The 24,592-nt window shown below is 35.2% G+C and overlaps 1 protein-coding gene and 2 pseudogenes across 3 annotated transcripts; 2 read left to right on the top strand and 1 right to left on the bottom strand.

The window, feature by feature from the left end:
- The first annotated feature begins 3,473 nt into the window (after positions 1 to 3,473).
- Positions 3,474 to 6,713, top strand: LOC143574740 (zinc finger BED domain-containing protein DAYSLEEPER pseudogene; annotated as a pseudogene). The gene is made up of 2 exons (XR_013142650.1): positions 3,474 to 3,513; positions 4,578 to 6,713. The product of XR_013142650.1 is annotated as a zinc finger BED domain-containing protein DAYSLEEPER pseudogene (transcript).
- Positions 6,714 to 7,114: 401 nt separating this feature from the next.
- Positions 7,115 to 10,981, bottom strand: LOC143574739 (putative galactinol--sucrose galactosyltransferase 6; annotated as a pseudogene). Its single transcript, XR_013142649.1, has 4 exons — positions 10,630 to 10,981; positions 8,332 to 9,644; positions 8,046 to 8,254; positions 7,115 to 7,961 (listed from the first exon to the last, which is right to left on the bottom strand). The product of XR_013142649.1 is annotated as a putative galactinol--sucrose galactosyltransferase 6 (transcript).
- Positions 10,982 to 14,351: 3,370 nt separating this feature from the next.
- On the top strand, positions 14,352 to 21,342 carry LOC143574747 (uncharacterized). Its single transcript, XM_077059288.1, has 6 exons — positions 14,352 to 14,489; positions 18,860 to 18,946; positions 19,071 to 19,199; positions 19,289 to 19,375; positions 19,449 to 19,520; positions 19,600 to 21,342. The coding sequence occupies exons 1-6, from the start codon at positions 14,352 to 14,354 to the stop codon at positions 21,337 to 21,339; spliced, it is 2,253 nt and encodes a 750-aa protein (XP_076915403.1). The 3' UTR covers positions 21,340 to 21,342.
- Positions 21,343 to 24,592: the final 3,250 nt, after the last annotated feature.

Below are 24,592 nucleotides of genomic sequence, written 5' to 3'. Positions count from 1 at the left end.
AAATCACAAATCAAGGTTATGCAATCTAAAATCTTGCACTCGCTCTTAATATCTTTCCGGACAGCTTGAAACCCAAAACAAACACCCCTAAATTAAGCCCTAATCTCTAACAAGTATGGCCATGTTACAAAATACATACACACAAACATGGATGGGAGAACAAAGAACCAGTTCATCAATTTCAAAAATAAAAGTCTTAAATTGCTATTGGAGAAAACAATTACCTAGTTGAGGGTTGAGAAATGAGGACGTATTAGGTTAGGGTTATTGTGCTCTCTTTCTCATTCAGACTCGATTCACATGCTAAACTTTTCATTCACATGTAATTTTTAAACAAGCCAATCACTCTCACATCTGACAGACCCTCCCTAAGTGCATGTACCCATTTGGAAGCCGGGTTTGACTCTCTAAAGCTGCGGATGTTTTTTTTTTTAATTTTTTAAGTGTGTTATGCCTTTTGTGTTTGTTAAAATTTAGAATTGTTTAAGTTTTTTAAGTGTGTTATTTATGTTTTTATGTATCTTAGAATGGTTTGTCTTTCACATAAGTTTGGTGTTGACCAGATAGTTATGTTGCTAAATGAAACCGCACCGCATTTTGTTTTAATATCGGTATAGTAACGAAAACTGGCCGAATATCAATTTTGTTTTATTTTTGTTTTTTTTTGTTTTTTTAGTTCCGGTATCGTAACGAACGTGACGGAGACCGACCAAATCTCATTACCCTAACACCCGAGATCGACAACGCTCGGGTTTTACCAATGCCTGAGCTTTACTGACTGAAGCCACCCATTGATTCACCTCAGTTTTTAAATAGTTTTTGTTTTGCCTTTTATTTTAGTTTTGATACCATAACGCACATGACCAAAACTGACCGAATTCGTCTCGACTTACCGCCTCAAAGCCGGGACCTACAATGCTTAGGTTTTATCAACGCCTGAGTTTTACCGACCTGCCTAACGCAACGCGCCGTGTAAAACACTTGTTAGTTAATATTTTAAAAGTTTTAATTCTTACATGAAATGCCTATGTGTACATGTATTTGTGCATGAAAACCATTTTAACTAATTTGTTCATGTTTTTTAAATGTTTACCTTCGTATGTGTAGGAAATTTACCTACACTTGATAAACTTCATACACATAGTCTAGAATAGGTTTTATAATATTATCATTGACGGATCTAGAAATTTTTTCAGGTGGTGCACTGCTTTTATATGCTTCAGATTCATGAAGTCGGATAAAAAAATTTCGGGCCGGCTCGATGGTTCAAGCAAAGTTCATTACATAATAAAAGTACGATAAAATAATAATAAAAAAAGACACCGTCCTTAGACTAGTATAAATACAATAGTCTTTAGAATTAAAAAAAAATATTTATAGTTGTTCCCTACGAGTTTTCATCTTTTGAAATCGTTGAAATACATCTTCGACCGAAATTGTTGGAGGAATTCCGATTCAATGTAACAAATGCAAGAATCATTCATGTATCCGTCACCCATTCTAGGGGAGAGAGCGGCGTTTGTAACTTTGTATAATTGTAACAATTTTGTTTATGAAACCTTAAACCCAAAAGGTTGCATTATAAAAAACGTGTGGTAGGCAGGAGTTAGAAATTTTGTTTTATAAAACCTTAAACCTAAAAGGCTTCATTAAAAATAGTTTGAAACAAAAATATGATAGACAAGAGTTGAACATGCGACCTTCAATTAACAAAACTGATGTCTTACCCACTAGACCAACAACTTCTAACATAAGTAGAATGGTTCCTTCCTAATTTATATGGTGGTACCTAGCTATTTCCTTGTTTTTAATAAGGATGAATTATATTTACAACGGGACCTAGCTATTTCCACAATATAAATCTTTACGGTCTACAAGTAGCCATGACTGAACTATATCCTTGTATTAAGGAGTTTATGAGCTTTTTGAGAAATACTGATTTTTAGCCTCTTTTTAATTAGAAGATACCTAGAATACCAGGGGTGTTAATTTGGGAACAATATGAAAACATAAAATTTGTGGGTTTAATATAAACAGTTTCAAGTCATATATGCGAACACGTTTAACCAAACAACTTATGTTCTTGCTGATGGGTTCGTTGGTTGACCCGATCAACCCATTGGTTTTCTTGAATGTCTTTTATGTGCATTTTGTACCAATTTAAAAAGTAAAATAAAATTAATATGCAAAAATGAAAAAATAACGATATTCAGATTAAACGAGTCATGTATGTGTCAACCGTAAAATTCTCTATGATATTAATTTAGAATAGACTTTTGTAGAAATTAAATAAACTAAGAGCAAAAGTAGTTACATACAAACAAAAGATATATATAAAATGTGGTTTCAACTTTGAAGTTGTTGGTGGAGATAGGGCCCCGTAAAAAGTTTGTGGTATGGTCGAAGCTCGCTTGAAAAAAACTCTAAAAGAGTTTGAATCTAAACGAGCCAGTTTGACTCGGTTCGTTGCTCGGTTTTAGCTTGAATCGTTGGCTCGTTCAGATTATACCCTAAATTTTAATATATGTAATAATAATAACAATAATAGCATACCAAAATAAGAAAAAATAAAAATAATACATATATTATAGTATTATACCACTTGATTTTCAAAACATTATAAACAAAATTATAAAAAAAATAATGTTATAAATTCTCTATTTTATAGACTTCATATAAAATAATGTTAAAAAAATCATATTCTTGTCTTTTATATATCAGCATCTGTAAAAATACAAATATTACTTTTTAAAAAAAATCAACAAACTTGGCTCGACAAGCTCGAGCTTCATTTTTCTGCTCGACAAAGTGATCAAGCCAAACTCATGCTAGCTCGTTTAAGTTTGAGCTCAACCTGATTCAACTCATTTACAGCCCTGGGTAGAGGTGCGCAAATAGGTTAACCAATTAATATGCTAGCCGTTTTTTTTTTTTTTGCTGGAATTAACCGGTTAGACCGGTTAGAGAAACGATTTTGACCGGTTAGACCGAACCGGTTAATAACCGGTTTTTAATAAAATAATAATTAAAAAATCGGTTAACCGATTTATAACCTGTTTTGAAATCAAAATAAAAACCGGTTACTAACCGGCAGTTAGAATCAGTTAGTAACTGGTTAAGATTGGATCGGTTAAAATAGCGGGTACAAACCGGTTAACCGGGTTCAGCGAGCACCTCTAGCCCTAGGTAAAAGATAAGGCAAGTAAATAATTTTCACATTTGAGAGCAAGTTAGTAGGGACCAAGCAACCCATCTAACCCAACCCTAAACAATAATAATAAAACAAGTGGTGGGCTGCCTCCGCCTACAACACACGCTACCTACAAATCTATTGGATCTCAACTTTATTTATCCCTTTCTCCTTATTATTATTCATTGATTCCAATAGTCCAGTTTCAAGCCCAGTCCGATCCACCACCTCAACCAAACTCGCTTCTGGATCACGGTTACAGGCTCGGCTCGATCCAATCGGTGGGTGTTTCTTTCTTTCATCACCTTCAGCTCTTTCTCACGGTATATATATCTATCTAATAAAATATTATTATTCCTTATTATTTATATAAACCCTAACCCTAATTCTAATTCGTGTTTCGTTTTAATTGACTTGATTAATTGAATCATGGGAGTGTTGATTATTGTTTATTGATTGTAATTGTTGTTGGGTCTTCGTCAATTTTGACTATTTGTTTCGATCCCCAATTTGGACCATGATGATGAAACCCTAGATCTGATTTTTACTGATTGAGTTTTAAGATGATAAGGTCTTAAGGTGACTCGTAAGGACGAGAAAAGGCAGAGCTTTAACCGAAAAGGCGAAAACGTAGAACCGATCGGTTTTGGTTAAGTGAATATGATTAACCAACTGTTCGGTAATGGTTATGATAAGTTTTTGTTTAGTTGAGTTTTAAGATCACAAGCTGACTAAGGAGTGAGCATAACTGACTTGAAACTAAAAATCGAACCTTTAATCGAAAGAATTTAACCTCAACCGACAAAACTGATTGGTTATGGTTGAGTGAATATGATTAACAGACTATTCAGTAATGGTTATGATAAGTTGTTTCTTAATTGAATATTAAGATCACAAGCTGACTATAGGAGTGAGCAAAACCGAACAGCAACTAAAAAATGAAACTTTAATTGAAAATTTAACCATAACCAAGAAAATCGATTGGTTATGGTTAAGTGAATACGCAACTAAAAGTCGAATCTTTAACCGAAAAAATTAACCATAACCGACAAAACCAATCAGTTATGGTTAAGTGAATATGATTAGGTTAACCAATCATTTGGTTATGGTTACGATAATTTTTTGTCTAATTGAGTGTTAAGATCACAAGCTGACTTGTATGAGTGAACAAAACCGAACTGCAACTGAAAATCGAACGGTTAACCGAAAAATTAACCATAATCGACAAACTTTTGATTAACCGGCCATTTGGTTATGGTTACGATCGGTGACTCATAAATTTGTGAATGTACAGACTTTTGATTATTAGGTTTTTTATTGATTTATTATATGTGTGATAAACTTACAAAGTTATAATCTTTCAAACTTGTTTGTACTTATGAACCAGGTGATCTTGTTAGTGACACATGGAGACTGATCCAACTGAAAGTAATGCATTGGTTAGCATAGATATGCAGCCAGAGTATTTGGACACACAAATGAATGACGTAGACGTAGAGGAAGTAGACGCGCAACCTTCGAAACGCAGAAAGAAGAAATCAATCGTGTGGGAATATTTCACGATCGAGAATGTTGGCGAGGGAGTTAGACGAGCTTGTTGTAAACAGTGCCGTCAATCATTCGCGTACAGCACAGGTTCCAAAGTTGCAGGAACAAGTCATTTAAAGCGCCACATTGCTAAAGGTGGTTGCTCGGTTGTTCTTCGCAACCAAGACCTGGTAACCCCCAAAAAGGGCCCCACCAATGGCACTACACCCAAGAGACGGTACAAAAGCCCGAATGTCAATTACTCTGCGTTTAACCCTGACTCGTGTCGCCAAGAAATGGCTCGTATGATTATACTTCACAACTACCCGCTTCACATGGTTGAGCACCCCGGGTTCATGGCTTTTGTGCATAACTTGCAGCCGAATTTCAACATGGTTAACTTTAACACGGTCCAAGGCGACTGTGTAGCAACTTATCTTAGAGAAAAACAAACCATTCACAAACTGATTGAATCAATGCCGGGTCGGGTTTGTTTAAGTCTAGACCTCTGTAACTCACACTACACAACAGGTTACGTTTTTGTAACGGGTCAATTCATTGACAGTGACTGGAAATTACACAAAAAGTTATTAAACGTCGTGATGGAACCGTATCCCGAGTCTGATTCTGCTTTCAGCCATGCGGTATCTGATTGTTTATCCGATTGGAATTTGGAGAGAAAGTTATTCACACTTACTATAAACCAGCCTGTTAGTGAGAGCAGGCTTAATAGTCTTAGAAATTTGCTTTCCGAGAAGAGCCCGAGCATCCTTAACGGTCAGTTACTGCTTACAAGTTGTTTTGCTAGATCTTTAACGGGTATTGCACAAGAGGCGTTAAAAGCGGTTCAAGAAACGGTTACAAAGATCAGAGACTGTGTGAAGTATGTGAAAACATCTGAATCGGTAGAGGAGAAATTTCTTGCATTAAAGCAGCAACTTCAAGTAATGTGTGCTAAAACGTTAGTACTCGATGATCAAACACAATGGGACACGACTTATGAAATGTTGTTAGCAGCTTTAGAGTTAAAAGAAGTGTTTTCTTGTTTAGATACTTTAGATCCTGATTACACTGAAGCGTTAAATGTTAAAGAATGGAAGGTTATAGAGAATCTTTGCACGTATTTGAAGCTGCTTTATAATACCGCAAGTCTGCTGACATCAGCAAGTGTTCTGACCGCTAATACGTTTTTTCACGAAGCGTGGAAGCTTCAGTTGGAGCTATCGCGTGCATCCACAAGTGAAGATAATGAAATTAAGGCCTTAACGAAACCGATGCTGGAAAGTTTTGATAAATATTGGAAAAACAGTTGTTTGGTTTTAGCGATTGCGGTTGTTATGGACCCTCGGTTTAAAATGAAGCTGGTTGATTTTAGTTTTACAAAGATTTATGGGGATGAAGCTGCAAGTTATATTAAAATTGTGGATGAAGGTGTTCATGAGCTTTTTTTGGAATACGTGGCGCTTCCGTTGCCACTTACTCCTGCATTTGTTGAACATGTGAATGGTGGTGCGGGTGAACCAAAAGTAGACGGTTCGGGTGGGGCAAGTAACGGGCTTGGGCTAACGGATTTTGATGTTTATATTATGGAGAGTACAAGTCAACAGTCAAAGTCAGAGTTGGACCAGTATTTGGAAGAGTCGCTTTTGCCTCGGATTCATGAGTTTGATGTTATGGGATGGTGGAAGTTGAACAAGGTTAAGTACCCGACATTGTCGAAGATGGCCCATGATATATTGACTATTCCCGTCTCAACTGTTTCTCCTGGGTCGATTTTTGACACGGGCATGAATGAGATGGACCGTTATCGGGCCTCTTTGAGGCCCGAGACTGTTGAGGCGCTTTTCTGTGCTAAGGATTGGATGCAATCCCAACCGACCGAGAGTGTGGACTCGCTTGTGAAGATGGAGTTTCCGATTTAAGGTGGGAGTTTGGTGTTTACTGTTTTCTTTTGGTTTGTTTAGTCTGTGTTAATGTAATTTGTGCATGGTATGGTATGGTATGGTATGGTATGGTATGGTATGGTATGGTATGGTAATAATAACTTATTAGTAAGTTTGGTTAATATGAGTGTTTTTAGTTGTTTCTGGACATGTGAAAAGAGTTTATTAGATTTGCCAAGCTTAATAATTTTGTTTTCTTATTTTGACATGATGGTTATCTAGGCGCGAAACGAGTCAAACCGAGCCCGTGCTTGTCTAAGCTCAAGCTCAACTCGTTTAAGTTTTGAGAGGTCGAGCTTGTTTTGAGCTTCATCTTTGCTTGAGTTCAACTCGTGTATTATTTATTTAGTTAATTTTTATTTATATACATTTATGATTGTTTTTATATATATTTTGCTTAGTAATATTTATAATTTACTTTTAATAGTTATGTACCTATTTCTTTAGTGAATCCTTTATTAAACTGGTAATGATGTTGTTCAGTTATAAGTATTAAGCTCAAAAATAAGAAATTAACTACATCACTTCAATAACACAATCAATCTTCTATATCATACTAAATAATTCATAAATGAATCTTAATATCATGACACTGGTCCTCCCCGGGCATACGAATCAAGTTTACGACCACCAGCCCGGATTTTGAATCATATACCGACTCAACCTCACTTGACCCAACCGTGCACCTTTTGGGCTTGGTCTTCGAGTATGCACCGAACCGTCCACACCCTTTAACCATCAAAGACACAATCACCGAACCACCTTCAACCGTGTACTCTAACCCATCAATCACTCCACCAGAGTTAAACATGTCAATAAGTCCTAACGGGCCAAAAGTAAACCCGGACCCCAAAACCTTAACAGGTGTAACTGTAAAAATTTCATGCTCAAGAACATGTAACGAAACGGGAAGACTCGCACCGTGAGGTAAAATGATAACATCTCGCGTATGGTGACGGTACATCACGCAATCCCCGGACCAGTCGGGCCCTACTGCAGCATCAGCAATGAGGTGAACATCATGGGCATTGATGACTCCGGTTACAGCATCGGGTCGGGTTTCATGAAAGGTGTTTTTTCGCTCATTGACGTTCCAAGCTGCTCCTTGACAGTTATAAACACCAATAACCCCAGTATACTTGTTCATGTTCCATATTTTCAACAAGCTAATACCATCACGGGTCGGGTCAACAAACAGGCAATCCTTAGTGGGCCGACCCGGTAACCGGGCCCGAAGCACAGAACCATCAGGCAACACAAGTTTCTTCAAAAGATCAAAGTTATGCTTCCCTGGAGCATCACTGCAAAAAAAATTTAATAAAATAAATTATGCGTTTTGACATGGGCTCGTTTTTGGCATGTTAACCAACCCGCAATATTATTACCTCACGTATATAGGACCGCCACTTATAGCCCTAGCGGAGGCATGGTACTCGGCTGCAGGATAAGCGAATGGAACATATCCCAGTCGGGCTGCATAAATTCTCCAAGAAACACGCTGTTATAAGCCACGGCTGCAATATGGATCGTGTGTGATACGGGATCACGAGGGTAGAAATCATCAGAAGCCCGAACCACCGCGGTTTGTTGAGAACTAAATAATAAAACCCATCAGTATCAGTACTCAAATATATACATATGTGCAAATAAAAGGTTAAAGATGATATTTACCAGTAAAGGGCATCTGTATTATGGCTCATACACGCAATGCACCCGTTATCGGGAAAATTACGAGCAATAGATGCATCAAGAGCCTGATGGTACTGTTGGGTTAGTGCTACCCGACCACCTAACCCGGATCCGAGTGTCTCCAATATGCATTGAACATCGACCTTGACCCCGTCAACACCGGCTGCAGCCAGGTACCCGTGTAAACTGTCATAAAACTTGAACACCTTTTTCGGGTTCATTAGCCCCAAACCTTGTGTTACCAACATATCGGTTTTCCACATGGGATCATTTGCTATAACCCCTTTCAATGCGTTTGGATATTTCATCAACGACCCGTATTCCTCCATACCCTTCGCCTCGGGGCAGACCCCACCCCAATACCCGACAATCGCGTGCCACACGTACACGTATTTCAACCCGTATGTATTTTTCGCTATGTTTACTATGTTCTTGATCCCGAGTGTCGGGTCATCCTCGTATTGGAACTTTTCGTTTTCTTTAATCCCCGTTAGCCTCATCAACGGCTGTGATTCTTCGGATTCGTTAGTCTTTTTATCGTCTGATCCAATGGACTGCCACCCGTCATCGATGATCACAAACTTTGCGGGGGTCCCACAGTCAGCTAAACTTTTTAACCCCGACTCGACCCCTTCTTGAGTCACGTCTTGGTAAAATGCGTCCCATGTACACCACCCGAAATAATCAACAATCCCGGGAAGCTTTTTATCTTCCCGCTGCTTGAACGACTTCAGATGCAGTTTAACTTTGTTAACCGCATTTGTGATTGTACTAAAAGGGTCTGTTCCTACACCCATGTAAACCATGTGCGTAAAAACAGACCCTTTAGTGTCGAGATCACCACTCTCGACACAAACCTCGAGCTCGTCTCCAGTATTTCCCAGGAGACAAGCTCGAAACGACCCGTCAATTAACGGCAAAAAAACAATATAAATTTTTTCACTTTCTCTAAATGTTTCCATTAATAAAAACTGTGTTTCATTTGGTACTTCACTTCCTTTATCTCCCATTTTTTGGGCCATCCACCATAACTTAAACCGAAAACAAGCCATGAACCGGACATTGTGAAGCCGCCCAAGCGACACCACGTGCCGACTACTTTCTTCCTCCAAAACCGCCCCGATAAAAGCCCCGTCCTGACCCGATTCTGAACCCGATGAAGTTACAACCTTTTCCGCCACATTGGTCAAGATTGTTCGGTCCTTCACCATCAACCGCCTACCCGAAATCTGAACCACCGGACCAATTGTCATTTTATTCACTTCTTTGATATGATCCAATACTGATTCTCTGTTCTGTGATCAATAAAGTCAATGGAAGTGTGTTAATCTGACCGCAAACAGGGTCGTCTCCGAGATTTCGACTGTACTAAAAAAAGACTGTTATATATAAAAAAATTTCAAAGATCTGGTTATAAAAAAGGCCCTATATGCACACAAAACATTATATATATAAATTTCAAAAATTTTTAGCCGTTCTCGATAACGGGCCCACAGCGTTGGCCAGGGGTGGATTGGCCTGTAAACGAACAAAACGCTCAGTGTACTGTTCGTGAAACGTTCAGTGGGAAGTTCGTTTATGTTCGTTCCTTTAATAAACTAACAAACATGAACAAAGAGTTTCTGTTCATTTAACTCAAGGAACGAGCACGGACACATGTTTCGTTCGTTCATTTATGTTCGTGAACGTTTGTTTATGTTCGTTCATTTATGTACGTTTACATATTAAATAGAAAATAATTAAATATTATTTGTATTTAACAAATTATATCACCCTAATATGTTTTATATTTGTTCGTTTGTGTTCATACATGAGTATGCTCGTATATATTTGTTTTATCTTTGTTCAATTATGTTTGCTTATGTTCTGGATGTTTATAGATTTTAAATGAACAAACATAAGCAAACATGCTCATTTTTTAAACGAACGAACATGAATACAAATATTCGTCGTATTAATTATTCGTATTCGTTTAAAGTTAAATGAACAACCACGTCTTATACGTTCAATTCGTTTAGAGGCCTAGGGGCGGACCCATATGTAATATGTGTGGGGCAGGTGCCCCTTTAAAAAAATTAGTGTTATTAAACATAAAAAAATCCTGATCAGCCCCTTAAAATTATTGTTAAGCCCGTATCGCCCCCATGAAAATAAATCATGGGTCCGCCACTAGAGCCATTGGCTGAGACGCGACTACCCTCCGGGCCGGGCTTGAATCTACAAATTTTGGTTAATTGATTGGAAAAAAACTGGAAGTAATTTAATGGAAATAAAATGTACCTGATTAGAAGATGAAATGGATGTAATATTAATATTATTATTTTTTGAAGAATTCAGTGTGATTTTGGTGAATGATGGGATTAAAAGTGGGATGAAACGGTTATTATTTATAAGGTGGGATGATGAACTGTGATTGAATATCAAGTTGTGTGTTTGTATCGCCATTCTTGAAGATTTTTAGCAGCTTTTTATTATTATTAATGTTGTTGTTGTTATTATATTATCTGTCTTGTAGGATCTGAGTTGTTAATGTTGTCAATTGGTAAATGTTTTTTATGTGTGGCCCTTGTGGTTCTGGGATTTGTTATATTGCCCCCTTGTATTTTGTTTTATTTTCTTGTATAAAAGTAGTAGTTAGAAAACATTAATGTCATGTTCTGTTTTACAACAAATATGGTGAACTTGTATGAACACATTTTATATTGCAATTATGCCCAATTGACTTCATTCTTGGCTGATGATAGTCTCAACTAAGGTGCATTGTTTATAATGGTCAAGGATTAACAGAGGACTAACTGCGTTAGTTGCAGGTCGCTGGAAAACTGACACTTTTTGCTGGAAAACTCAACTTAAGCATCACTTGAACATCATCACCACCAACCAACCAACACCATCACTTGAGCACTACCAACTAATTTTGACGGTGGTTCTAGGGTTTCAGCAACCTCAATAACTGGGGCATTTACTAAAAATTATTCTTAAAGGTCCGAACTAAGGTTACAAAGATGTTTGTGACGAAAATGTTGAGTTTTCTGAGAAAAATGTGAGTGTTCCCGCCAAAAATGTTTTTCCGGCGATCTACAACTAACAGAGTTAGTCCTTCGTTAGTGGACCGTTAACAATGCACCTTTAGTTGGGACTTGAGACTGCCACTAGACAAGAGTGAAATTGAGAATGTTATTTGTCAATAGGGTATAGTTGGGTTAATTTAAAACCAATATCCTTTGTATTTTTATGTATGGTTCATTAATTATCTTGGAGGAATTTAAATTTGGTAGAAAGATGATTTAAAAGTTAGTAGGCTCTTAAATGAATAGTAAAATAAAGGCAAAAATGCTAGAAGAAAGTTTAACTTGAAACAGGCAAAGCTTTTAATCAGTTTGAGTTATCAGGGTTGTAAGATATGAAGTTTCGAATTTAACTTAAAAATATTTTCCCTAATTTTACCGTATTAAGTTTATTTTGCTTTTTAGTTTCAAAACGCATGACTATGGATGCTATTAATTCACACATTTTATTAACGGGATGATTTGATTTCCCTAACATAAAGTTTAAAATTTTTAACATTTGACGTTAATTATCAAATTTAAAGCGCGTGTCTTCATTCGTTTCTAGTCGTCTCACAGTTAATATTGTGTCATTTCATTAATAATTTATGTCCTTGTTTCTTATTTTGATCCAACAAAAAAGGAAAACATATGAGAGTGTACTAATCACTGTTCGGAAGTACCTAACTGAAACTCATATGTACTACTCACTGTTCGGAAGTCAATACTAGATTCTAAATTTAACACGCTGAACATAAAGCATACGAGATAATATGTATAGTGATCATCTTGTAAATTAGCTTGATCTAATGTGATCATTAATTTATTGTAAACAAAAACTCAAGGGGCTATTTGAGACTTAACCAAACCCGAAGGAGTAGTGTGCAGTCTTTTATGATAACGTGCAAGAAATTTTTAGATAATTTTGACACGTTGGATCTACGTTTAAGCCAATCCACAAACTCGTTTACAAATATCTCCCATCTTGATTCCCGATCTATTTGGACTTTTGAGTTCCCAAAATATACGAGAGTTTGGTTACATTTGACAACATTTTTATGTTGTTTTCATGTATAATAATTTACTTTTTATTGAAAAATTAATAAATAAATAAGGTCATACATGTGGATGATTTAATGCACATAATATACGTTTTTTAGTACAAGAATTACATATTTAATGTTTTGCTATTTATCGGACAACGTTGTATTAGCAAAGGCAGAAAAAAAATATAGACTTAAAATTGAGTGCTGTAAGTTATTGGTTTAGATACACGTTTGATATGAACAAAGATGTAAATTTGGTGTTTAGCAAGAGTTGAAAGCTGTGGAAACTATCCTTATTTGAGACAAGTTCATGTCACATGGTATGTGAGCAAGTAGGCAAAAGTCACTTGATGTAGTTACAAGGTTTTAACATGTTAGGTTTAAACTCGAGCTCTATTTAGCTAAGAGAAATAATGCTGGTTCTGGTGAAGGTCACTCAAGAAGATGATAGTAAGTGATGAAAATCGTTTGCGAGACGAGATATGTAGGTCAAGCTAGCACTGATCACATACAGATTACCGTAAGGGAGCTAAGATAATGTTAAACATGTTTACTCACAAGCTTCGCCAATTTTAAATATATGAAAATATAAGCATAAAATTGTAAAAGAAGAAATCCTTAAAATACTTTCATAACCGATTTTATCCGGTTTACAAAAAAAACATCATCGAAAACCATTATCCATGTATTATTTTATTAAAATCTCATACTCATAAAAATACTATTCAATTTTTTTTTGGCTTTTGATTGATGGTTAGTGAGCACAATTGGTATTTTATTGATTGAATATTTTTTTTCTTTGGTAGATATAGATAAGCTTAATGTACAAGCTTCTATTGCATGTTATATATTTATGTTTTCTTCTCTTAGGGGCTGTTTGGAAAAGGTCTGAATGAAACCATTCAAATGTGCTAATATGAATCAGTCAGATTAAGAGCGTTTTGGCTTGTTTAAAAAATACATATGAATGAAAAGTTTAACATATAAATCGCTCAGTAGAAAAAAGAGTCTGAATAAGAAAGAAAACACAACAACCCTAACCTAATACACGATTCTTCTTCTCTACAACCCCACCCACGCTATTGCTCCCTCATTCCAGATTGCTCCCTCCTGTCGGTGCTTTCTTCCGGTCGCCTTCGAGTCACCGTCGCTGAATATCTGCCGGAATATCCTCATCTACGATCCCTCCCAACCCTCAACCAAGTAATTGTTTTCTCCAATAGCAATTTGAGACTTTTATACTTGAAATTGATGAACCGTTTGTTCTTTGTTATCCCATTTGCTTTTTATTTTAACAAACCATATATTTTACAAAAGCACTTAATTATTACTATAATATTATATATATACTACAATCAATTAAACACCATTGAATTACGAGCTAACACGCCTGCGATTCAACGCTTTTACGTCTAACTTTTGTTCGGTTTAACGGTCTCGTCACAACATGCTTGACTTTTATTTACATAACAGTGGGATTACGTAGAAGATTTTGTTTCCTTTTATAAACTTTTAAAGACGCTAAAACTCGCAACGCACAGGTAGTAAAAAAATGAAATCACTACCGATAGATCCTACCACTATCGAACCACATCAGTCAGAACAAGTCTGTTATAGGGTCACGTCATTTTAGCCTTTCACTCGAACCAACTCGCTCAACTCAACTCAACTCAACTCAGTCCTATCCCAACTCAACTCGCTAGATTCTCTCACTCTCTCTCTCTCAAACTCCCCAAAATCAGGTGTTTAATTATTTCTAGGGCTTTATTCATTCAATCAGTTATTATTCATTTATTTCTCAGATGTAATTATTATTTTAACCCGAACACGAAGGTTAGGGTTTATATACGTTACGGATTTGTTCTTAATTGTTTGATTGTTTGGTTCGACGATCTGTTGGATTAGTTGAATGGACTCCGATGGCGAGGCGATTAGTGTTACGCAAACCCTAGCGAAGGAGGCGTATGTGTGTTTTCAGCTAGGCAAGTATGCTGATTCTGTTCGGGTTTTGAATCGGATCCTGGAGCAGAAACCGGATGATCCGAAGGTGAGTTTGCTTATTCAGTTATACAGTTATACTCTGTGTAGTGTTGTTTTGATTTGTGATATGATGATAAGTTTTGTGATTGCAATTGGAATGTTGAATTGCATATTGTAGGTTATAATAATAATAATGTGAGTGATTGATTCAGGTAATCTGTGAATTTAGTTAGGGAAGTATGATCGGAAGGTGAATTCGCTTACGCAGTTATACTCTGTGTGGTAGGGTTTTAATTCATGATATGATGATAAGTTTTGTGATTGAAACCGGAACATTTAAACGCGTATTGTAGGTAATAATAATAATAACAATAATAATAATGTGAGTGATTGATTCAGATAATCTGTGAATTTAGTTAGGGAAGTATGATCGGAAGGTGAATTCGCTTACACAGTTATACTCTGTGTGGTAGTGTTTTAATTCATGATATGACAAGTTTTGTGATTGAAACCGGAACGTTTAAACACGTATTTTATGTAATAATAATGATGATGATGATGATGATTGATTCAGGTAATCTGTGAATTTAGTTAGCGAAGTATGATCGGAAGGTGAATTCGCTTAATAGTTATACTCTGTGTGGTACTGTTTTAATTCATGATATGATAGGTTTTGTGATTGAAACCGGGACATTTAAATGCGTATTGTAGGTAATAATAATAATGTGAGTGATTAGTTCAAGTAATTTGTGAGTGTTTTGCAGTTTGTATTGTATAGAATTCCTAATTCATTACTGCATTTTATAAAGCTATTATTATTATTATTAATTAGGGAAAATGGACTAATACTGGTCCACAGTTGAGGTGTACTTTGTATCTGAAGGACACTCATGTGGAGGTTTTGTTGTCGTGATTACGCTTGTGGTTTTGATCAGATAGTTAATTTAGGGGGTGTTTGGGATTCCTTATTTTACCTCCTTATAACTTTTTCCCCAAAAGTTAATAATAAGTCACACTACCAAACACCTTTTAACTTTTCCAAAAGTTAATAAGTTATAAGTAGAGCCTAAAATAAGCAATCTCAAACACCCCTTTAAGTTGCTTTGTGGGATAGCTCAGCTGTTCTTCACTTTAGATGTTTTGGTGTTCATTAGTGTGTGAAAATTCTCACAAAAGGGGTATGTTTGATGGTGCAAATCCTTGGTAAATAGTTGTTATTGGGGAATTTGGTGAATGTGAGGCCAGTTTTAATAATATGACGGTGGATAAACTGGACTTGAAAGATAAGAACACAATAGTTTTTTGTTGAATCAAACTATCGGTCGTTACTTAATACGAAGTATAGCATTTGATCACAAAAAAATGACGAGGTTGTTTCTTAGTTAATTACTCCATGATAGGAGTTCTTGGAGGCGTAGGATAAAGGTTAAGGATTTTTAGGGAAGGACACTTTTGTGTTTTAGCTTTGTTACTGGGGCTTAGTTTCTACTACTTCTTAGCTAGACTTTGCATGTGATTATCTTTATGTATTTTTGTCTATATGTGTTTGCATTGTACTATGTTATACTTTGCATTATTTGTTTTGAGTTTTTTTTGCCAAAACAGGGTGGGTGGAATAATTATTTACCAAAATAGGTATTTTCTTGAAAACTTGTTTTTCTCACTCCTAATATTTTTGAATAAAAATAATTTTAATTTTAATAAAACGTTCTTTTAAAAAAGCTAAGAAAAAAGTTTCTAATAAAAAAATAAAACACATTGTCAGATCATAATATTTCATTAATAATAATAATAAATATAAAAATAATTTGGTTCTTCTATAAAAAAGCATCTGTAACTTTAAATAGAAGCTTTTTCTATAGAAATGTTTTTAATTTTTATAAATATCCTTTTTTTATATTCAAAAGTATTTTTATAAACGTTTTTGTTTTTAGTTTTTAAATTCATTCAATATGTAACTTTTTCAAACGCTAAACATAGTTTAAAAAAACAGTTCATCGCATTCAGTGATATGCTATAGTGAAAAAAAACTACGATATTAAAAAAATTTACTATTTAATACTGTGTATTTCCAATAGAAATTTTCAATTATGTATAATGTATTCTCAAAATAATTCTTTTTTCAGAACGGCATTTTCAAAATAACTAGCAAGATATAGCTGCTGAGAATATGGTTGGTATCGATTCAGGTCGCTATGCTACCAGCCTACCAGCACTTGCTATAACAACCGAAAGACAAAAACCTAAAAAAGAAAGTATTGATAAAATAAAAAAGATATTGACACATGTTTTAAATTGATCGAGAAAATCATAAAAACGTATACGGTATTGTTATTGTTTGGTCGAAATCAGTTCGGTTCGTAAGATACCAACACCCGTATAGTTAATGATAAAAAAAACCATTGTTCACAATCAATATTTAAAATTTATGATAAACTCCATGGTCAAACTTTTCTATAAACAGTTGAAAACATATCATGCTGATATATATATTTTGTTTCATGCAAAATAAAAAGGTAAGTAAATATCAATATAATTTGTTACACAAAAAACTGAAAGAAAACAAAACGAAATATTAGTTTGCAGATACTTTTATAAAAAGAGAAAAAAAAACTTAAAACAACTTTCGATAAACAATACAATTATCCAACAAAATGTCTTTATGTTATTCAATAAAAATTGCTTAGTTTTTTAGATATAATACCAAATAAAATTAGGAGTAAGAAAAAACAAGTTTTAAAGAAAATACCTATTTTGGTAAATATTTTTGAAATCACCCATTTTGGTAAAAAAAATATTCCACCCACCTTATTTTAGTTAAAAACTCTTGTTTGTTTTGGTGAGTTTGGGGTCTCTCTGGAAGCAGCCTATCCATCCTCATGGATAGAGGTAAGGTTTGCCTACATCCCACCCTCCCTAGACCCTACCAATAGCTTTTTGCTATTTGTAGGATTTACTGTGTACGGACGTACGATTGTTGTTTTTTGGCAAGAGACAATTTGATGACTATATAAATGTGACACTGTCTTTTTCTTTCCTTTTATTGAGATTATGTATTGGCATAATAATCTTTTCTCTAGGGCTAGTCTCTTTTGTATCACTATTACAATCCTAATACAGTTGCATATGTGTGTGTGTGTTTATGTTACATGGCTCACAATTTAACTAATTCTGTTCTTCCCTGGTAATGGTTTTTGAGTTAATTGACATATGCCCGTCAAGGAGTTTACATACAATGAGTAGTTTGTTCAGTTTTCACTCTTTTAAGTAAGGAGAATGAAATTACTTAGTTGATCTGGTTTGATGATAAATCATCATATAAATGTCTTTTATGGATAAGGGGAGTAGATAAGAATACACGTTTGATTCCTTTTATACCTGTACAAAATTTGAGTTTAAAACCTTCTAGGTTTGTTGGATGAGAATTACATCTATCTTTGCATTGATATGTAAGGTGAACATCTTTAGTGTATTCACCTTTTTCTTTTTGGAACAGATTGCGTATTTTACTTGACCAATATCTTTCTACTACTTCCTACATGTCTCGTTTCTCAGTCAGTGGCGCCCTATTGTCATGCATATTATCATCATATTAAGTTATATACCACATCATAAGACGACATTGAATTTTGCTACATAAATGTGTACATGCTGCTTATTGAGTTTATATAACCATTGCTTGCGGTGATACGTTCTTGTTATATGATTTTCCAAGATTTGTCTTTATTTTTTTAACCTTTTAGTTTTGTAGTTACAATTTAAACGGCCTCTTTCATCTCATTCCACCACCAAGTGTCTCAAGTTTGATGCCAGTTAGTGGGACTTCTTGCACCGGCTGCTGCCATGCCTTTCACATTCTATCAACTTCCTCTTTGATGATCATAGAATCTTTATAATCATTTTGTTGTTAACATACTTGAATTGCTTGTTATTGGATACAGGATCAATTCTCACATTTTAACTAGACACTGCAAGATTTTGTGAGTTGCTCGTAATTCTAATTACCATAACCATAGCCATGAGTTTTTTTATAAACCTTTAATATATTTAGTTTTTTCTTGATAGTGGGAAATTTTCTAGGCGGAGCTTCTTTCGGGAAATTATTGTAAAATATTTTTTATAACATTAAAAATAAGTAACAAGGTAAAGGATGATGAACAACTATCGTCTATGAAAAATATTTCTCGTCATTGTGAACTAAAATATACATCATTTTAGTGTTGGTAACTACTTTTGATAGATGTTTCCTTTATACATACTTTGTTGAAAAAAGGATTTCTAAGCATGGTTCAACATTAGATCATTTGTCAAGGTGATATATATGTTATGTACATATAAGGGACAAATTTTTGTACTTTTTTTGTTTTCTATTCTTGCTCATTATTGGCTGTGCTTTTATGTATGTTCTTTTATACATATTTCACTTTTTATTAGCAGGTTCTTCATAACATTGCTGTTGCTGAGAACTTTCAAGATGGATTTTCTAATCCAAAGAGATTTTTGGAAGCACTAGATAATCTTAAGGTATGTTTAATATTATCGTTTAAAACTCGGTACTTCATAAAACATTACAAATATAGTTAGTGAAACTAGTAGGCGATCATATATATTAACAGTTTTATTGTTGAGTTCTGTTTATTTGGTTAAGAAACGAAGTGAGAGGCTTGCTCATTCTACTGGAGAAAACACAGAGGTGTTGAACAACGGAACCAAATCAGTGGAAAATAAGGGAATTTCAGCTAATGATTTTGATGTTTCTGTGGCAATGTTTAACATAGTATGTTATTCTTATTATGTTTGTTTCTCATATCCCTACATGTAATATTATCTTCTGTAATATAACTCTTCTTTATTGTTTTTCTGTAGGCAGTCATTCTCTACCATTTGCATGAATATGAGAAGTGTTTTTCCATTTTGGAAAGATTATATCAAACTATTGAACGAATTGATGAGGTAAGCGATGAATTTGTATTATCTGTCACATCATTTGATTTGCATGCTCTTAAGTTTTTATTGTTTTCAACAGAGAGTGGCACATCATGTATGCCTCTTGTTACTGGATGTTTCTTTAGTATGCTATCATGCCCCAACAGCTGCTGTAAGTTTCTCTAACTGCACTTAATACATACTATCATTCTTGTTACTAACTTATAAAAAATATAACGTTTTTATTACAGGACGTGATCAGTTACTTAGAAAAAGTAGGTGGCAATAATGTAATCAGTCAAGGTGATTCTGGAAACAATCCTCAACAACAACCAACAAACCTAGCGACAAAATCAACGTCAGCACCCAACAATGTGATGTCATCATCAGATCCAATCATCTCTGATCAAATTGTAACCACAAACGGGTCTGGAAGCCTTTTATCCCGAACTCTGTCAGAAGAATATGATAATTTCATTACAAAAATCAATGTCAGCGGGGTCCAAGACCTAACAAGACCATCAAACGATCTCTCAAAAACTCAAACCGATGAATCTTTTATTTCAACACCCGATTTAAAACTGAAGGTGCATTTATACAAAGTTTGGATTCTCATCCTTACAAGAAACCTCAAAGTCGCTAAACGTGAAGTCAAAATGGCCATGAATACAGCACGTGGTAAAGATTATTCACTCGCGCTATTTTTAAAATCTCAGCTCGAGTACGCTAGAAATAACCCTCGAAAAGCAATAAAACTTTTAATGGCATCAGTAAGCCAAGCGGAAACCGATACCGGAACCTCAGCATTGTATTATAACAACCTCGGATGCATTTATTATCAACTTGGGAAATACCAGACTTCAGCCGTTTTTTTCTCCAAGGCACTTGGAAGCAGCTCTCCACAAAGAAACGAGAAGCCTATGAAGCTGTTGACTTTTTCACAGGATAAATCGGTTCTTTTTGCTTATAACTGTGGGCTTTTTTATTTGGCTAGTGGGAAACCCGTGCTTGCAATTCGATGCTTCCAACAGGCTGGTTCGGTTTTCTTTAAACGGTCTCTTCTGTGGCTTCGGATTGCCGAGTGTTGTATAATGTTTTCAGAAAAGAAAGCGGATATTGATGCTAAGATTATAGGTAACGGTAAATGGAGACATCTTGTTATCGAGTGTTGGAATTCGCGGAGCCCGGTGCAGGTTGACCCGAATCTTTCACTCAGGTTTGCTAAAAGTTGTCTTCTAAACGCGTTACACTTATTGGAACTGAAACCAAACCCGAAAGTGGGTTCGGGTTCGGATCAGGTGAATTCAAATGGGGAAGCTAAAAACGGAAATCCAAACCCGTTGTTACTGAGTTCGGTTAATGAATACAAGGGTCTTTGTGGGAAAGAGAACGGGATGATCTTGCAAGCCGTGCTTGCTGACCTGGCATTTGTTTACTTGGAGCTCGGGAATGCAATTAAGGCGTTGGCTACTGTTAGGTGCCTTTTGAGACTTCCAGGATGTTCTAGAGTTTACGTTTTTCTAGGAAATGTTTATGCAGCGGAAGCTTACTGTCTGTTAAACCAGCCTAAACAAGCTTCTGAGCATTTGTCGGGTTATATATCAGGGCAAAATGGTAATAATGCCAAATTACCTTACAGTCAAGAGGATTGCGACATCTGGCAAACTAGGAAAACTGTGGATCTAGACGAGCCGAATTCCAAAAACGCCCCTACTCTGGACCAGTTGTTACCTCAAGGAGGAGGATTCGAGTCTTGGTTTTTGAAGCCGGAGGAGGCTTGTGGGGTCCTGCTGGCTAACATGGCAGCCATGGCAGCGGCTGAAGGAGAAATGGAGCGGGCCCACGAAACAGTGGCGTTATCGTTAATACCTAACAACCCAGAAGTAGTTTTAACTGCAACGTACATAGATTTGGTTCGTGGGGACACTCAAGGTGCGGTTTTGAAGTTGAAACAATGCAGTCGTGTTAGATTTCTTCCTGGGACACTGTGATATTGGTTGTGATGAGATATCATAGTTAGGCGAAGATGATCCTTCGAAACTTAGGATTTAATTTGTAACATATATATAGCTCAAAGTTAAGGGTAAAAAGGTCTTTCTTTGCTGACTATTTTTCGAGCAAATTTTTTAAACTCGTGTCGTTTTTTAGAGTTTTCAGTGTTCATTGGATCGATATGAGACTTGTGGGTAGTTTGGCTTCAATAGATCTAAGATGTCGTGGCATTTTTCTTTTATAGTAAGTTGTTGGTTCTCTTGATGTACTGTTTTGAAGTAGAGGTGCACAAATAGGGAATTTTAAATCTCCGGTTCCGGGTACGACCGGGTATTGGAAAATCGGGTATTGGCAATACCCGGGTAGGGTTCGGGTATTGTCTCTAAAAACCATACCCTACGTATCGGGTTTGGGTTGGGTATAAAACCGGGTATTTAAATACCCTATTTTCGGGTATTGAAAAAACCCTAATTCGGGTTTTTTGGCTTTTTTCCTGGTATTTTTCGGGTATAGATTGGATTTTTTAAGGGGTTAAACATTTTAAATTTTTAAAGGTATTTTTCAAGTAACTTTCGCGTAATTTTGGGTATAGGTCGGGTATTTGAAAAACCCGGTTTCGGGTATTGGGAAAACCCGGTTCTGGTTTCAGGTATTACCGGGTACAAATCGGTTCCGGTTTGAGTACGGGTTTTGGGACTAAAGTGCATACCCTATCTGGATCCTACGGGTAGGGTCGGGTATGGGTACGGGTTCGGGTTTTAAAAACCCTGGCATAAAAAAACCCAATTCCAGATTTTTTTTCAGGTCTGGGTTTTTTGTGCACCTCTAATACGAAGAGATGCTTAATGTGGGGTTTAAAAGTTCAAATAGTCTCTTGTTTATAGTTTATAAATACATGGTGGTGTGGATGAATGGCTATCAAACCTTAATGGTACCATTTTGTTCAGGCCTGTGATCAAACTAGACATTCAATGAACTGTTCACAGTTCGCTAAGAAGTATGCTTATTTAATAAACGAATGAACATATGAACATATGTTTCGTTCGTTCATTTACGTTCGTGAACATTCATTCATATTTGTTTAGGTTTGTTCATTTATGTTTGTGTGTGTTAAATTATGTTCGTTTATGTTTATGAACTGTTCACTTAGAGTTTTAAGAACACGGACTTGTTCATTTTTTTTAACAAAAGAACATGAACAAAAAAATTCGTTCGTGTTAAGGTTCGAAGTTAAATGAATTGTGTTCGTACGATTTATTTACATGCCTAATTGCGTTAAATATTTATACGGTTAGTAACTATCGTTTGTTAAACAGAGACATTAAGTAATTCCAAATTTTTATCATCATTATCATTTTTTCCTCTGTTAAAACATGTTACCAGGAAACTTTTACCAATGCTCAGTTAACTAGATAAAACGAACATAGCTTGTGTTGGAGGATTGACTTTAAAAATATAAAGATAACAATTGTAGAATTAGGTTATTTAGATTTTCTATGTAGAAATGATGCAACCACTTGTTTAGAATATAGTGATGACAAACAATTGTCACGTGCATTCACATCCAAATGGCCCCTCTTTTCATTCTTCAACACAAAAACAAACACATTTACTACTCATTTTGAACTTTTACTATGTCTATTTGTGCAATTTCAAACCATACGATAATTGTCAAATTGACAACAATGTTATTTAAAACCAAACATATATTCATGTCTCATAACATATATCAAACACTCTAGATGGTTAAGAAATGTTAGAATATATGGATATAAAAGTGAGACCAAGTGTATGGTTTAGTGTAAATGTAGCAAGACTTTTCAAAACATAACAATAAGTAAGTAAAAAAGATTTGATTTAAAGGCAAATATAATATTTATCAGTTATCACTATAACCATGAACTATCTAAATCTTTAACCGGTCTACTTACTCACGTGTTGGTTAATTTAGAAAGGTGGAAACGATATGCTTTTCAACATAACGCACCCATTTTGATTCCAATGGTCATCGAGGAGACCTAGCCTCTTGGATTTTTACGGGTGAAAAATAGATATGGAAGTCTATAGTCAGATTGGTACCACACGTGTAGTTTTGATGTAGATTTTTACCTAATATTGTCGGTGTTCGTCTAATACTTTGGATGATGTACGTACTTCGAGTTTCTGGTTACGCTAGAAGCCAGAAATTTCCTAGCCATTCACAAATAATAATAATAATAATAATAAAAAAAAAATAAAAAATCTAAATCTCCAATCATATAGAATTATATTCAACCATTATTAGAACCCGTGAAATGAAGATGACATGTGAACAAAGATGACCCGTGAAAAGAAAATGTACAAAATCCAAGGGACCGTACACTGTGCAAGCATGTTGTGCATTTGGCTCGTAACTTAATAAATCTTTTATATTATCTTGATAACAAAATCTGTATAAAAAATAATCTCGTTTATATATTCTTTCAACTCACAATTCACATTTTTCTTTTCTTAGAAAATCCTTAAAATGGTCATTTTGGTCAAATACTTTTCAAGACTAGCTATTTGTTTTAAAAATCCTCAAAATGGTCACTTTAAAAACCGTCGGCCACCCATTTTCATATGCCATTTGCCCGATTTATGATCCAATAAAATCCTCCCACCTGCCAAGGAGATTGGCCGATCCGACCATTCTTAAAAAAAAATGGTCGGTCCAAGCTTTTATAAAATCCGACTATTTTCAAAAAAATCAGACCTAATTAATTAAATTAATATAACCTCCATTATTCTCTAAATTCCAAGATCTAATCTCTGACAAAAGATCTGTATATTCTTCCTAAATTTTCCTCACTTTCACTCTCTAAAATTATTATCTTCTTCTCTAAGGTTTCATAAAATTGGTCGGATTTTCTTTATAGACGGTTGATGACCAATCTTGTTAACAGGTGGAAGGAATTTATCAGGTTATAATAAATTGACCGGATGACAGATGAAAACTAATAGCTGACGGTTTTTTAAGTGGCCATTTTAGAGATTTTCAAAACAAGGGGCGAGTCTTGGAATCCCTTTGGTCAAAATGAACATTTTAAGGATTTTCTCTTTGTTTTATCTATATGAAATTTTATACAACACAAACTATAATAAAATAAATAACTAAATTTACTCGTAAGATGTATGCTAGCTAAATAATATTATATATTCGAACAACCGTCAATAATTGTAAGATATTAACTAAATAAAATTGTTACGAAAAGTCATTAATTAACACGTAAA

Source organism: Bidens hawaiensis, unplaced genomic scaffold (assembly GCF_021521415.1).
Source record: "Bidens hawaiensis isolate Kalapana, Puna unplaced genomic scaffold, B.hawaiensis_p1.1 tig00027096_1, whole genome shotgun sequence".
NCBI classification, from domain to species: domain Eukaryota; kingdom Viridiplantae; phylum Streptophyta; class Magnoliopsida; order Asterales; family Asteraceae; genus Bidens; species Bidens hawaiensis.
The sequence above is the reverse complement of the archived record's forward strand: the minus strand, read 5'-3'. Positions and strand labels throughout refer to the sequence as shown.